This window comes from Phalacrocorax carbo, chromosome 3, assembly GCF_963921805.1.
Source record: "Phalacrocorax carbo chromosome 3, bPhaCar2.1, whole genome shotgun sequence".
NCBI classification, from domain to species: Eukaryota; Metazoa; Chordata; class Aves; order Suliformes; family Phalacrocoracidae; genus Phalacrocorax; species Phalacrocorax carbo.
Window position 1 is genome coordinate 38,477,757 of NC_087515.1, and position 13,122 is coordinate 38,490,878.

The 13,122-nt window shown below is 45.3% G+C and overlaps 2 protein-coding genes across 2 annotated transcripts in view; one reads left to right on the plus strand and one right to left on the minus strand.

Annotated features, from left to right (window-relative positions):
- The window catches only part of LOC135312779 (syntabulin-like), a 24,645-nt gene extending 11,615 nt beyond the window's left edge, over positions 1-13,030 (plus strand). The window contains exons 2-5 of the mRNA XM_064448536.1: positions 5,996-6,095; positions 9,311-9,514; positions 10,508-10,657; positions 11,881-13,030. Of these exons, the coding sequence (XP_064304606.1) occupies positions 5,996-6,095; positions 9,311-9,514; positions 10,508-10,657; positions 11,881-13,030 (1,604 nt within the window). The remainder of the gene's footprint in view (positions 1-5,995; positions 6,096-9,310; positions 9,515-10,507; positions 10,658-11,880) is intronic.
- Positions 1-13,122, minus strand: part of MRPS5 (mitochondrial ribosomal protein S5) — a 1,175,798-nt gene that overhangs the window by 994,376 nt on the left and 168,300 nt on the right. The window lies entirely within an intron of this gene.

Below are 13,122 nucleotides of genomic sequence, written 5' to 3' on the forward strand. Positions count from 1 at the left end.
GATGGCACTTGATCTCTATTATTTTTTTGTAATAATTTCAAGGTGTGCGTTACAGTAAATGTTTGGCTAGCTTTATGACAAATTTTGCTTTTGATCCTGGGATTGCAGGGCTGCTTAGTTAGTTACCTCTCGGATATGTTTCTCATTCTGATGGTTTTCTCTTCCCTGTTGAAAACAGGTAAAACTGATTTAAAATGTTTTATGCACATTATAATGAAAACCATGTGCCTTCTATTAAGGGTGATTGTGCAAAAGCTTTCAGCTGAATCAGGTTTAGCATGTGATTTCATGCGTTTGCATATATGCTGTGGACACATACCTGCAGCATTTGCTGCTGTGAATGCATGCCTGCGGGGTTTGTTGCTGTGCACCAGCCAGCCTCTCTCCTCCTTGTGCATTGGAACCAGATTTAGGAGATGTGTTGAAGAGGCCTCTGAAAGCCCTTTGTTAAACTTCTGCCACCAACATAACGGGACGGCTGGCATGTTGACCTAGTCTATGACGGAGTTCACTCCCTTTCTGTGTCCTGTTAAGTCATCCCTGCCAAAGATGATGTTTTCCAGCTTCTAAAAGTACTTCTGACCAGCCTATTCATTTCTATTCAAGCAGACCAGGTAGTACTGCCAGGTATATGAGAAAACTCCTGAGGTGACACCACATGCTTCCTTATTAAAGACTTGTCCGTAGGTGGATTTACACATCACAGAGGTTTTTCCAAAACTGTCATATACAAGTTGAGTATCATGTTATACATCTATTGGTATTTCTTGAACCTCCAGTCTCAATGTTTCTAATGAGGTTGGAGTAGCAAAGTAGCATCCTTCCATCTCTGATCGAAAGAGCCTTTTGGTTTGAACAGAAAGATAAGTTGTCCAGACTGTTGTCTTCTCCGTGAACATGTGTTCCCCCAGCAAAGGTCATTTCAGGATGAGGAGGGAAAATTGCTGGCAGCTGTTCTAAAGTGGTGTTAGAAGAGCTCAAACTGCATATAGAATCACAAAAAAGAATTAGGTCAGGCTAATTTCCGTACGAAGAATCTCTGTAAGGTATATAAAGCAGGAAAAAAACCCCACCTTGTAATGCTCTTTGTCTGTTCCAACATCTGCTCGTGGCTGCTCTGCAAATCCATGAATTAAAAACAATGAAGAAAAATGCTGGCTCAGGATACAGTGATATGCAGAGTCTACATGATGGCTCTCAGCCAATCTCAGTAATTAGTTTGTAGTGACTGTTTTTAGAGATGAGCTTGACTGACTGTGGTTTCACGGCATACACAAGCCACATTCCGTATTTATTTGGAGATCTGCAGTGCTTATACTTTGCATGAATGCAGCTCAGATTACTACCAAAGCTATAGTATTTAGATGAGATTGGAAAACTGCTTAATGAGATAAATTTTGATTATTTGATAACAAACTTTCTTCCAAAGTAAGAAAAGTAGGTGAACTAGATGAGCAAAAATCAAGATGCATAATTAGTTTAGATCACACAACCAGCAGTATGAATTGAGGGGGTCAAGTAAAATCAAGTTTAGATCTAAATGCAGGGAAGCAGGATCTGCGTTGAAGTTCTTCCCCAAAGTCTTCTGCCTGGCATTGAGCTGGAAGTCTCCTCACCCAGCAGGTTTGAACAGTTGATGGTCACCCACACTGAAAGTTTTGCTCCACGTCTTCTCTGACTGCATGTTTGCCAGCTGCCAATTTATCAGCCGTTACTGCGCTGTGCAATCAGCTGCAACGTGATTAACAGATCTGTCTGAGGAGAGGGCACAGGCAAGCAGTCAGGTAGATGTCCACCCAAGAGTGATAAGTGATAGCTTCTTTGGCCAGCGCAGTGGGATAGGGGAGGGGATGCTGATGCCAGGCATTGCTGTGCTCAGGTTCTCACTGTCATTCTGGGAGCACAACTTGCAAGTCTGCGCTTGATGACTAAACTGCATATACAATAAGAGGGGGTGGTTAGGTACTACAATCCAAGATTCACAGCAGAGAGCATGCCGGGCAGGAACGCACCTCTACCAGTCCACAGGAGAGGCCAGAGAGGCGTGCCCGTCTCCCAGATTTGGCCACCTACTTGTACCCTGCTTGCGCCCATGCACGTGCCTCACATTCACTCTGAACCTCTGCACCAGAGCCAGACCACCTCTGTGAGTGCCAGCAACCAGCACGTTTCATTGCTTTGAACTATGGCCAGCACTGGTGCTACCACCCACCCTGTTCTGTGTGGCAGCTGCGCAAGTAGAGGTCAGGGAAAAGATCTGAGTTCAGTGCCCTCCTTAGACCAAAGGAGTTCAAATCCACACCTCTCACGAGAGTTCTGAACCACTGCAACCTACAGAGCATCATCAGCTTCCTCCACTGGCTTTAGACCTCGGGGTAGTAGAGGGTATCTGTCGGACACGGGCAGCGGCAGAGCACATGGGAGCAGCTTCTCTGTCACACAAAGAATAGAGCAGTCTACGTGGAGGAGAGTCCTGATCCTTGCTCCCAGGATTATATCTGCATTTACGCAGTTACTGTTGGATGTGAAATTTATAGCAAAGTGCAAGGCAAGAGTCTCATGTATAGTAATAGTAAATCGCATAGTAAGTCAAAGGCCAGGGACTGGAACAAAAACACGCTGCCAGCTGAGCTTGACACTGTGAATTGAGTGCATTCCCTGCTGGCAGCCTTTGCCCTCAACATGGGTCATTTTTTAAAGGGTGTTATCTGAAGAAAAGCCGGAAATGCTGAAGCAAGACTTCATCACTTCTGTGCAGCTTCTTTTTCTTACATTTGTTCGTGCATGTGAGCAGTCTGGTGTTCTTTCCTAGATTGCTTGTGGTGTACAAAAACAATCTTGCAGGAACAACCCCGTATTAAATAGAAAAGAAGTAGCATTAATGTTTCCTGGAAATATTACTGCTTATGCTGTTAAAGATTGAAAGTGGAGATGTAGCTGTGAGTTAAAAGTTTTAAGATAAATTAAACTTAGTCTTTTAAAAATACAGATTCTTTCAATAAAGGGCATTACAACTGAATTATCTCTACTTTTCCAGCTGTTTCTAATGGCTTTGCTGGAAGTTCTTATGCAGTCAGGCCCCCTCTCTTCCCTTGGGGTCTCTAAATAAAGCTATCTACAGGGACAGCACGCTACTTATTCCTCCATCAGCTGCACTGGAGTGGTGAACTTATATTTTTTTGTGTTTTCGTCTCTTTGCTGTGTAACAGGATGCTTTTGAAGGCACAGAAGCTCAGCAAATTGAAGTGCTTTACATTCTGAGGACAAGCTGTCTCTGTCAGCGCTGTTTCATTTACAGCTCTGTTTCACTGGGTGACTATATGCAAACCTAGCATCAAGAATGATTTTTATATCTATATATACACACACATAGATATATATTAAGAGGTCATGTTTATGGAGTCAGAAGATAGGTAGTTCTGTGGTTTCTATACTTTGGCAGCTGTGAAAGAGTGGTGAAGTTGCAAATAAGAAAGACTTACACCAAAAGACTAAATTAGCTTAAGAGATTTACTAAACTCAGATGCATCCTGAGTTTTAGGAATCCAGTTCTGCTCAGCTGTCAGTGTTCCTGTCGCAGATATTACTTACACTTCTTCCTTTTTTCTATGTTGTAACCTTACCATTTAGATAGCACATGGACAATCAAATGCACACAGGAAAGTTTGAGCTTTATTCTTATAGAAGGAAAAATATTACATGCTCAAGTGCAAGCAAAATTTGACTTTTGAGGCCAGAAGACCATGCCACAAGGTATCCAACCATCTGTAATGGCTATAAATAGCAGACTGGGATGCTATACTCCAGGCATGCATGTACGGTTGTTGTGTGGCTCTGTGTAAGAAATGTATATACTGGCTCCATAGACATAGGTACGTATGTGATGTGGTTGCATACTGTCCTGGCAGACCAAGTATACCTAAGCTGTTCTACCTTGCCCAGCCAATTGCAGTGCTGTGGCAGGACGGTGTTAGCTCCCTAAGCAGTGGTCCTCCAACCCATGGGGCAGATGTGCACACACGTCTGACGTACCGTCACTGCCTTTTCTGCCTCTGCCTGGGTTGTGCCAGCTGGCACTGCCTGCGCTCCTCATCGTGGGCAGCACAGCATGCAGTCGTGGGGTTGCAGGCTCCCCTCTCCCCTCCATGTCAGCTAGAGCTAGGTGACTGTAGTGGTGCTGTCAGGGCAGCAAGGAGGCTAAAAGGCAGTGCAGAAAGCATGATGCTGTTTGCAGCACTCTCTTAGCTCAGTGCCGTTGCCCACTGAGCAATAAAGTGCAGGGACAGCACTTGATACTGCACTATTTCACTCCAGTGTCTTGCAGGCAAGAAGCAATCCTGGAAAACGTTGCAGCACTTTGTTGGCCATCACTGTGTTGTTCTTCCCGTTGCACAGAGCGGTGCACAGCTCTGCTCCTAGGGAGTGGGTGTGCTGCCGCTTGTAGCCTGCTGCAAGGTGGGCTGGGGCCAGAGTGACGGGCCTCTCAGTGTTGGATGCCATTACGTGTGGCATGAGCGTTTCCGTCAGAGCATGGTGCCAAGTTGTCTTGCCTGCCAACACTGTGACACTGAGTGGCTGCAGCATGGAAATATATGTATGAATGAATTTCAAATGAGAAATTCATGATGACTGAATATGTGGTATCCTTTGTGGGAAATGGTGGGTAAGACACTCCTCTTAGTCAGGGGAGTCTCAGATCAGGGCAAAACAAGTGTTATAGCCAGTTCAGGCAAAAGAAATGGTTTTTGAGAAACGGCAGCCTCTTTCATGGTTAATGCTGCTTAGGTGGGTTGTTCTGGGACTTAGATGTGTGAGCTTTCGCAATCACATTGTCACAGCAACAAAAGTAGTCAACTGGGGTACAAGACGTGCACATCACCATCAGTTCTGCAAAGGATTTAAGAACGACTGTGCAGCTGAAGGTTTATCCACCCCAGTGGGGGATGATGGTATCTGCAGATGCATCATGGAAAATATAGCAAAAATGGGGTTCATGGTAAGTCTGCAGCTGCTGGCTGGGGGTGTCTGTGCGTGAGACGGCGCCCAGAAATTCTCAGGTGAGAGATGCTCCCCCTGACCAGCTGTTTAAAGGCTGTTGGAAAGTTATTTCCATTCCCTCAGATTAAAGTCATCGTACAATATTGTGGCTTTGCAGTGTAAGGCCCAGATATGGCTTTGGACATCTGCCATTTGAGTGACAGACTGAAAAAAATCCTAACTTTAGGGTGGGTATTTTTCCAGGTGATAAGACTTTCTTAGTGGCTCTGCCTACTACTGATTGTAGCAAAATGAAAGCGGTTTTCCCTGTACATGCCAGGGCTTGGGAAATAAAAGCTGTGATCCATAGAAAGTCAGAAATCAGGTAGATGGCTTAACACCCCAGAAGCACTTGAGAGCCGCGCGTGATTATTGGACTGATTTAAGGCTATTAGAACTGCTTTACTGTCCTTCTGTGTGCCACGAGAACCTGCATATGTGTGTACATACGCAGACGCATATACCCTATTAGCCTATACACATGTATATGTACATATGCATGTATGTGTACATCGTCTCAGAGACCAAAATGGAAGCGGCTTTTCCCCCAGCGCGTAGTGTTTTCCTATGGTTTAAAGCAAGCGAAATCTACAGTTACAGTTGTGTGCTGCTGCAGGAGCCACGTGAGCAGCCTGATTCTTGTATTGACGGCTGTAAGAAAGCAAACAGGTGGTCACAACAAATGTTCCTAGCCGTGTCCTAAAAGGGCTTCTTTAGTGTGAGGGGTTTGTGTCCAAATGGTTTTTCTCTGCTCTTGTTTAAGTGCCACTTCTGAAGAAATGTTGCAAATCCAGAACAAATCACGTGCTTGACATCAGGGTTGTTGGAAAATTCATGCAACTGCTAAAATTCACACAGGATGGGCAAAGGGATGATGCTTGTTGTTCATCGTGATTTTTAAAACAGCCTTTGAGTTATGATTTCCACTGTGTTTTTACTCGTCCCTTTTCTTTTCCAGGGATTAAAACCAATTTTAGCTCTTCAAGCAACACAGGCTGTACCTCAGTGCCTGAAGCCCATGTGTCGGCTGCTGGAAGCAAAAGGTCTTTTTCTCACAAGTAAGCAAAGCCATTTTTCCTGAAGAGTGAGAGAGTTGCTAGTGCAGAGATAGACTACTATGTAAGGCCTTGCAGCTAATACATAAAATAGCACTAGTGTGAGTTTTGAAACAATTTGGCTAACACTATGCTCTTGGGCAGCACTTACACTGATGAGAACTGTAATATGAGAAAGGGGAAAAAAAAGCTATATTTTTTGAGACCAAAACATGTCAATAGGCCAGATCAGCCGACAGGTATTTTTGTGTTGTTTGTTCATAACAAGTATGGGAGATACCCTCAGGTAAGACAGAAGAGACTTCAGCTGGAGAGGAGGAGGAGACAACTGGGTATACGTTGCTTAACAGCAGTACCTCTAAGAAGTTAACCTTAACCTTTTGGTCTTATCACTGTTTTCTCTTTGTAATAAACTGTCAGCTTGGCATGTGCCTTTCCAGGTCATGACCTTATTTTTTGTAGGAAGAAGTAGACAATATTGCCTTTGATGCTTTTGTATTCAACACCCTTGCCCAACCTTTCTGTAACTAAAACTATATGCAAAAAAAAAAAAAAAAATAAATGAGTTATCTATCTAAACAAATCTTTCAAGAAAGATTTCTGTAAGATTTCTCCCTATCATTTGTGAAGTGCAAATCCAGAGAGCTTGTGAATGCGAGGATGAGGACATTTGGGTGGAGCAGCGCACATTGTGCTCCACCCACAAAATCCCTGCTGGTTACATTTTTTGGAGTAGGTGGAAAGAGTTCAGATTGACAGGACGGGTTTCCTGCCCTTTGTGGAAGTGCTGGCAGGCAGGCCGGGACTGGCAGTGGGATACCTCTAGGCTTAAGTCACACAGATGTCTCTGAGGTCGGAGCGTGCCCCAGCGCACAGAGATTGTCAGAATGATGCTTAATGAGCAGTTTCCTATCTGTGTCATGAGACTGTTCATTAGAAAAATAAACATTACCTAAGCACTCTCTAGATTAAATCTAACCAGTAAAGGTACTGGCCGGGGGTGCGTGTGTGTGTGTGAAAAATACTAAGTATCATATGAAGCCCTAAAATCACCTTACTTGCAGTAAGATTCTGTATCATTGCATGTATTTCTGTGCATTTAAATGTAACTTCAAATTAGAGCATCCTGACCCACTTAATTAGACAGAAGTCCTCTGTAATAATGCTCCTTCAATTGCATTGCTGCATTATGCACAGTCTATGTGAATTCTGCCTCACCCAAGAGTTGATGCTGTACTGTACGAAGTGGAAGGAGAGGTCTCCTTTGCGATATGTTCTCTTTTAACTGTTTGACTCAACTTCCTCTGAAAAATCTCAGTGTTGTCACAAACCACAGTCCCGCACTTCATTGTAAAATAATTATAAAATCACCCAAACCACAGCAGTGTGATGAAGGTTTGCAGCAGCCACTTTCCTTATAAACTGTTCCATTTTCAGAGGGGGGACGAAACCAAGTTAGGGAATCTTGAGAAGAGTTCTTGCTTCATAGTGCTGTGGTATTTAAATTTTTATGTTCAGGCCTCTTTGGTTGGCTGGATTTGCCTTTTTCTTTTCTGAAACCAGCCCTTTCATTACAGTTGAGAAGAACAAATTCCATGAGAGGATGTAGGTAGCAGTGTAGCAGTGCAGGAAGACAAACCAAGCGAGCAAGCGAGGAACCCACCTTGGGAAGCTGTGCTCAGAGCACCTCAGTCCTTTGGCAGTTGCCAGCAGCACAGATAGCAGTTGCTTTCAAGCCCACAGTCGACAGTGAGGTTATTTAATAAAGAGTGGGAAAAGAAAGGTAGATACGTATGAGGGAAACTGGAAGGAAGGAAGGAAGGAAGGAAGGAAGGAAGGAAGGAAGGAAGGAAGGAAGGAAGGAAGGAAGGAAGGAAGGAAGGAAGGAAGGAAGGAAGGAAGGAAGGAAGGAAGGAAGGAAGGAAGGAAGGAAGGAAGGAAGGAAGGAAGGAAGGAAGGAAGGAAGGAAGGAAGGAAGGAAGGAAGGAAGGAAGGAAGGAAGGAAGGAAGGAAGGAAGGAAGGAAGGAAGGAAGGAAGGAAGGAAGGAAGGAAGGAAGGAAGGAAGGAAGGAAGGAAGGAAGGAAGGAAGGAAGGAAGGAAGGAAGGAAGGAAGGAAGGAAGGAAGGAAGGAAGGAAGGAAGGAAGGAAGGAAGGAAGGAAGGAAGGAAGGAAGGAAGGAAGGAAGGAAGGAAGGAAGGAAGGAAGGAAGGAAGGAAGGAAGGAAGGAAGGAAGGAAGGAAGGAAGGAAGGAAGGAAGGAAGGAAGGAAGGAAGGAAGGAAGGAAGGAAGGAAGGAAGGAAGGAAGGAAGGAAGGAAGGAAGGAAGGAAGGAAGGAAGGAAGGAAGGAAGGAAGGAAGGAAGGAAGGAAGGAAGGAAGGAAGGAAGGAAGGAAGGAAGGAAGGAAGAAAAAAATCTGTGGTTTTCTTTGTCTATTTTAATACTATTTCAGCCTGCTCACCGTAGGCTTTGAACTATATCTAAGCAAATGAATGGTCAGGCATTGGACCAGGCTGCCCAGGGAGGTGGTTAGAGTCGCCATTCCTGGAGGTACTTAAAAGATGTGTAGATGTGGCACCTCAGGGCATGGTTTAGGAGACTTGGTGATGTTGGGTTGACAGTTGGACTTGATGATCCTAGGGGTCTTTTCCAACCTTAATGATTCTATGATTCTCTTCTATGATTCTATGAATAGTTGACAGTGGCAGCTGAAGCACCCTCTATGCCAAAGAGAGAAAGGAACAGTGGCTCAAACAAATCTGTTTTCATCACACACTGTGATCCCTCAGGCTGCTTGCCAAGGAGCATGAAAGCAGTCTTAGAGCAAACCTCCATGAGCAGGCATCCCTCTGCCGGTCTGGCCAGGGAAGGCTGAAGCGTGGTTCTTTTGGCCCTAGCCCAGGCTGCAGTCCTCTCATTGCTTAATGGAGTCAGAGGTTCAGGGAATGTGGATGATCTGGTGGAGTCAGTGGGAACCGTGCTATCCACAGAGAAACGTGAAAATGGCCAACGTTTCCCTAGATCACATAATTCAGACTGAGAGCCCCACAGTCAGTGAAAGAGTGTGCAGTGGCTGATGACTTCAGGACTTTCTTCCCGGCCACTCACAGTTATCTACCTGTTTTAGTGTTTAGACAGCTTTGTGCGTGAAATAAGACACATAATGAGTTGTGTGATAAAGATAATCCAGTATGCTTTAACCATGTTGGTTCTCCTCCAGTTGTGGCCTTCATGGTCAGAATAATGGATCCTTATCCAACAAGTCCAGACCCAGCCCACCTGCTTCCCGTGAAAAGGCCCCTTTGTCAACACTGAGCAAAACCCAGCCGAGTCCTGCGAACACCCGTCAGAATTATGGGGCTTCTTTAGCCAGCAGAAGCAACTCAGGCTCAAACAAAGGAAGTGACAGCAGCCAAGTGACGAGGTAAGTCTTTATTTCAGCATCCTGGTGTTCAGCACACTGACTTACCCTCTCTGCACTCAAATGTGGCATCAGCTGGTTGTCTGGCTTGCCAAAGGGGTCGTGTTGCTCCTCAGCATGGGTGTGACTCTTCATATTGGTGGCTCGACAATCAACAGTGTGCTCTATCCCATGTAAAAGTTTTACTGTTTCAGTACTGTAAAATTCAAGGTTACTTTTAGTCAAAGCACTTTGTAGCTGGTTTTCACTCCAAGGCAGGCTCCTTTCCGTGGTTTTATGCTGTCAGTTCTCATGTGGCTTTCCTGGTTCTTTCACAGAAAGGTCCTTTCTCCTTTGGAGAGAGTTGGGTGGGGTTGTATAGAAAATATTGTATGCTCGGGTGAAAATTCACCCTGCCCGGCCTTAGGTACCTCTGTGTGCAGTTTCCTCTACAGGGAAGAAAACTAATACCTGCGGGAGCATGCGACACGTATTGCAGAGAAGAAATTGTTGTTTCTCTCCCTCCCTTTCTCTCTCTTTCCTCCCACCCCAGGCAACTCAACAGCCAAGCACGTCAGATACACACCTAAAGCTAGATAGGATTAATGTAGGTTTCAGGGTGCTCGGCTTCTTAACTCACATGTGGAGCTGAACTCAGTCTGTACGCTTCCTTAGCTGGCTGTGTCTGCAGCTGGGTGCCCTTGCCAATGGCCCAGCTGCCTGCTCTTGGGCACCGTTTTGGGTGAGGAGATGGCTAGGTGTTTTAAAGTTAAATGTCTCATTTGAGGCAATGGCACTGAAAACAAGTATGATAAATAGTAAATTTTGTACTATAGCCACAAATCAGCCCTTTTCTCAAGTACTTTGATTTGCCAGAGGGAGTCACTTGTGTGGACACTGAGGAGCCCAAAATGAGCCAAGCGCCATATCAGTCTATGGGATGTGTTCCTTTTTGCCAGGACTGAAGAACTGTAGGAGTGATGTTATGTGATGGTGTGATGGTTTTTTTCTTTTCAGGCGATCAGGGAAATCTATTTCTTGTGGTCACAATTGCAGCACTAAGCCAGAAAATCCGGAGCGGTATTTGACTCCTCTGCAGCAGAAAGAAGTTACAATACGGCATTTGAAAAAAAAGCTGAAGGAATCCGAGTGCAAAGTTACAGAAAGGTATATTTCACTTCAGAAATAAGACTGGACAAGATTTATTCAGGAGCATTAAGGGATGGGAGTCCTGATCATTTTTACTCTTTTCTTGACCATGTAAAGTTTTCATTAAGAGATTGGAAATATGATCGGGCTGATTAGGTTGTTTTCAGGTATTTAAGGTTTCATTGTGTGCTCACTGAATATGTACCGTGCACTTTCGTTACAAATATGGCTGTCTCTTTTTCCCTTTTTTTGAACTTTCCCGATAGAAGACTTTTAAAGGATAGTTCTTCACCAGCCTACTTTAGCACTGAGACCTTTTATACATAAAAAAAGTTCCACCTCGCTCAGAAAATACGACGACAAATGTCCCCCTTTTCCCCTAATGAAAGAAAAGCTCTGACACAAACTAGTGTGCCCGCTTGTGGTTTTGTTGCTTAGATATGGACTTTTTTGCAGTAGCACTTTGTATGGATGCTAAGCGAAGAAGCAACAATGTACATTACACAGCAACAGATGTTCTCTCTTTTACTAAAGCTGTGCTCTGAGAACTGGCTTTCCAGCGCACACAACCCAAGCGGGCACAAAGGGTTGTTTGAATGGAGCCCCAAGGTAGAGTCCCAGGGACCCCTTGGTCCTGCTTTGGGTGGCCCGACATCTGTACCTGTGAGGGCTGGATCTCACACAGGGGGCCCTTCTCCCCACTTGCTTGCAAGTGAGGGCAGAAGCCTCTGGATCCATGCTGGGCTGGGGGGGTGCAAAGCAAGCCGGGTGCCAAGCAAGCCAGGTGCCTGCAGCCCTGAGCCATCCTGCTGTCTGAGGCCACTGTTGGCTCTGGCTATACGTGACGAGCTGCTGGCAGGCACAGGGGACACATCCAGGCAGCTGTTTGTCATTTCCTCCAGGGTGAGGCAGTAGGTGAGATGTCAAGCGCTGTACTGGTTGGACCTAACCCAGAGGCCACCACTTTCACCTCCAAGTGTCCAGGATCACAGCATAGCCCACAAGGCTGCTGGCTGTGTGGCCAGGTTGGTGACTCCAGCTAGGAATCAGCCAGTGCGTCTTGGCAGCCAGCTGACATCTCTGCCAGTTCTCTCAGAGGTGGCAGCAAATGATGCATGGAGGAATTTGCTTCTTCCTTGGAGCATCTTTGCAGCATAGCCACCCCAGTGAGGTGGAGCCTCACGTTGGCTCTTCAACTAGGCAGTCACCAGAAGTGTTACGATATTTTTATTTTGCTCCAGGGAAAGAGAAATCGAAAAGCTCAAAGCTCAGGTGGAACGTATGAAGGAAGACTGGATCGAAGACGAGTGTAATCATGTGGAGATGGAGCTGAGCCTCTTGGAAGCAAGGAGGGAAATTAAAGAACTCAAGCAACGTATTGAGAGCATGAAGAAGAGCTTGGCTGAGAAAGACAAAAAATTTCAGAAATACTTCCTAGACGTAAGCATTGAACACAAGAAACTGGAATCTTTGGTGTCGAGCATGGAGATGGCCCTGAAGAGCTCTGTGAGAGATGAGCAGCGCCCAGAGTACACATGTGACTCTGAGGGGAAGCCGTTGTGTACCACGATGCCAGACAGCCCCACCACAGAGGACCAAGCTCTGGAGGAGCTGGCAGGTAGTGGGCTGTTTCTTCATGAGGACACAGCTAACGGGACTGATTTATTTGAAGAGAGTTTGACCACCACAACCTCTGAGTTGAGTGATTCAGCTCCCTCCAATTCTATTGTGAATCAAGAGATGCTTGAAAATGTTCTGGGTGAGAAACTAACTTTTTCCCAGGAGGAGGAGGAGAAAGTCAGAAACATGATGGTGGAGCAGACCATCCAGACTGATGTGGTGCCATATAGCCTAGAAGGGGAGCAGTTCATTCAAAACATGTCCAGAGCTCAGAGCTCAAGATGCCTGTCCTCTAAGCCCGCCTTCTTCCCTGAAGGAATTGGGTCAATTTCTCTTGAAAGCCTCAGTGATTCTGGTATCGTAGTGGACTTAACTCCAGGTGAGCCAAACTCTACCATCCTTTTGTCTCCTGTGACACCTCCATGCAGGAAGGTGGAGCACGGAGTTAATGAAAACCATTTTGTGAAAGAACTTGATTTTACAGAACCTCACGATGATGAAGTCTTTGGGTACGTCAATACTGTTTCTCAGACAGGAATAAAGAAGACATACTGGAGCAGCAGACTCGCCAGCGATCTGGCTGTAGCAGCCCCTGTTGTACCAACTATCATGCGGGCTTTCAGTACTCATGGAGCAGGAACAGATCTCATTTACAGTACTGGAGCGTTGTTTTGCAGTTCTGTCCTAGTCCACCGTTTTGCTCTTGACTATTTGATTTACCCTATAAATCGGTTTGAAAACATGTTACTTGTTTCAGAATGGAAAAGGTAAAGCCTTTCTACAGGATGTTTGTAACTGGTGTTTTCTGAGAGTACTGCTGCCTACAGAAATAGTCCTCCTGCTCCCAGTCACCATGTTCCCCA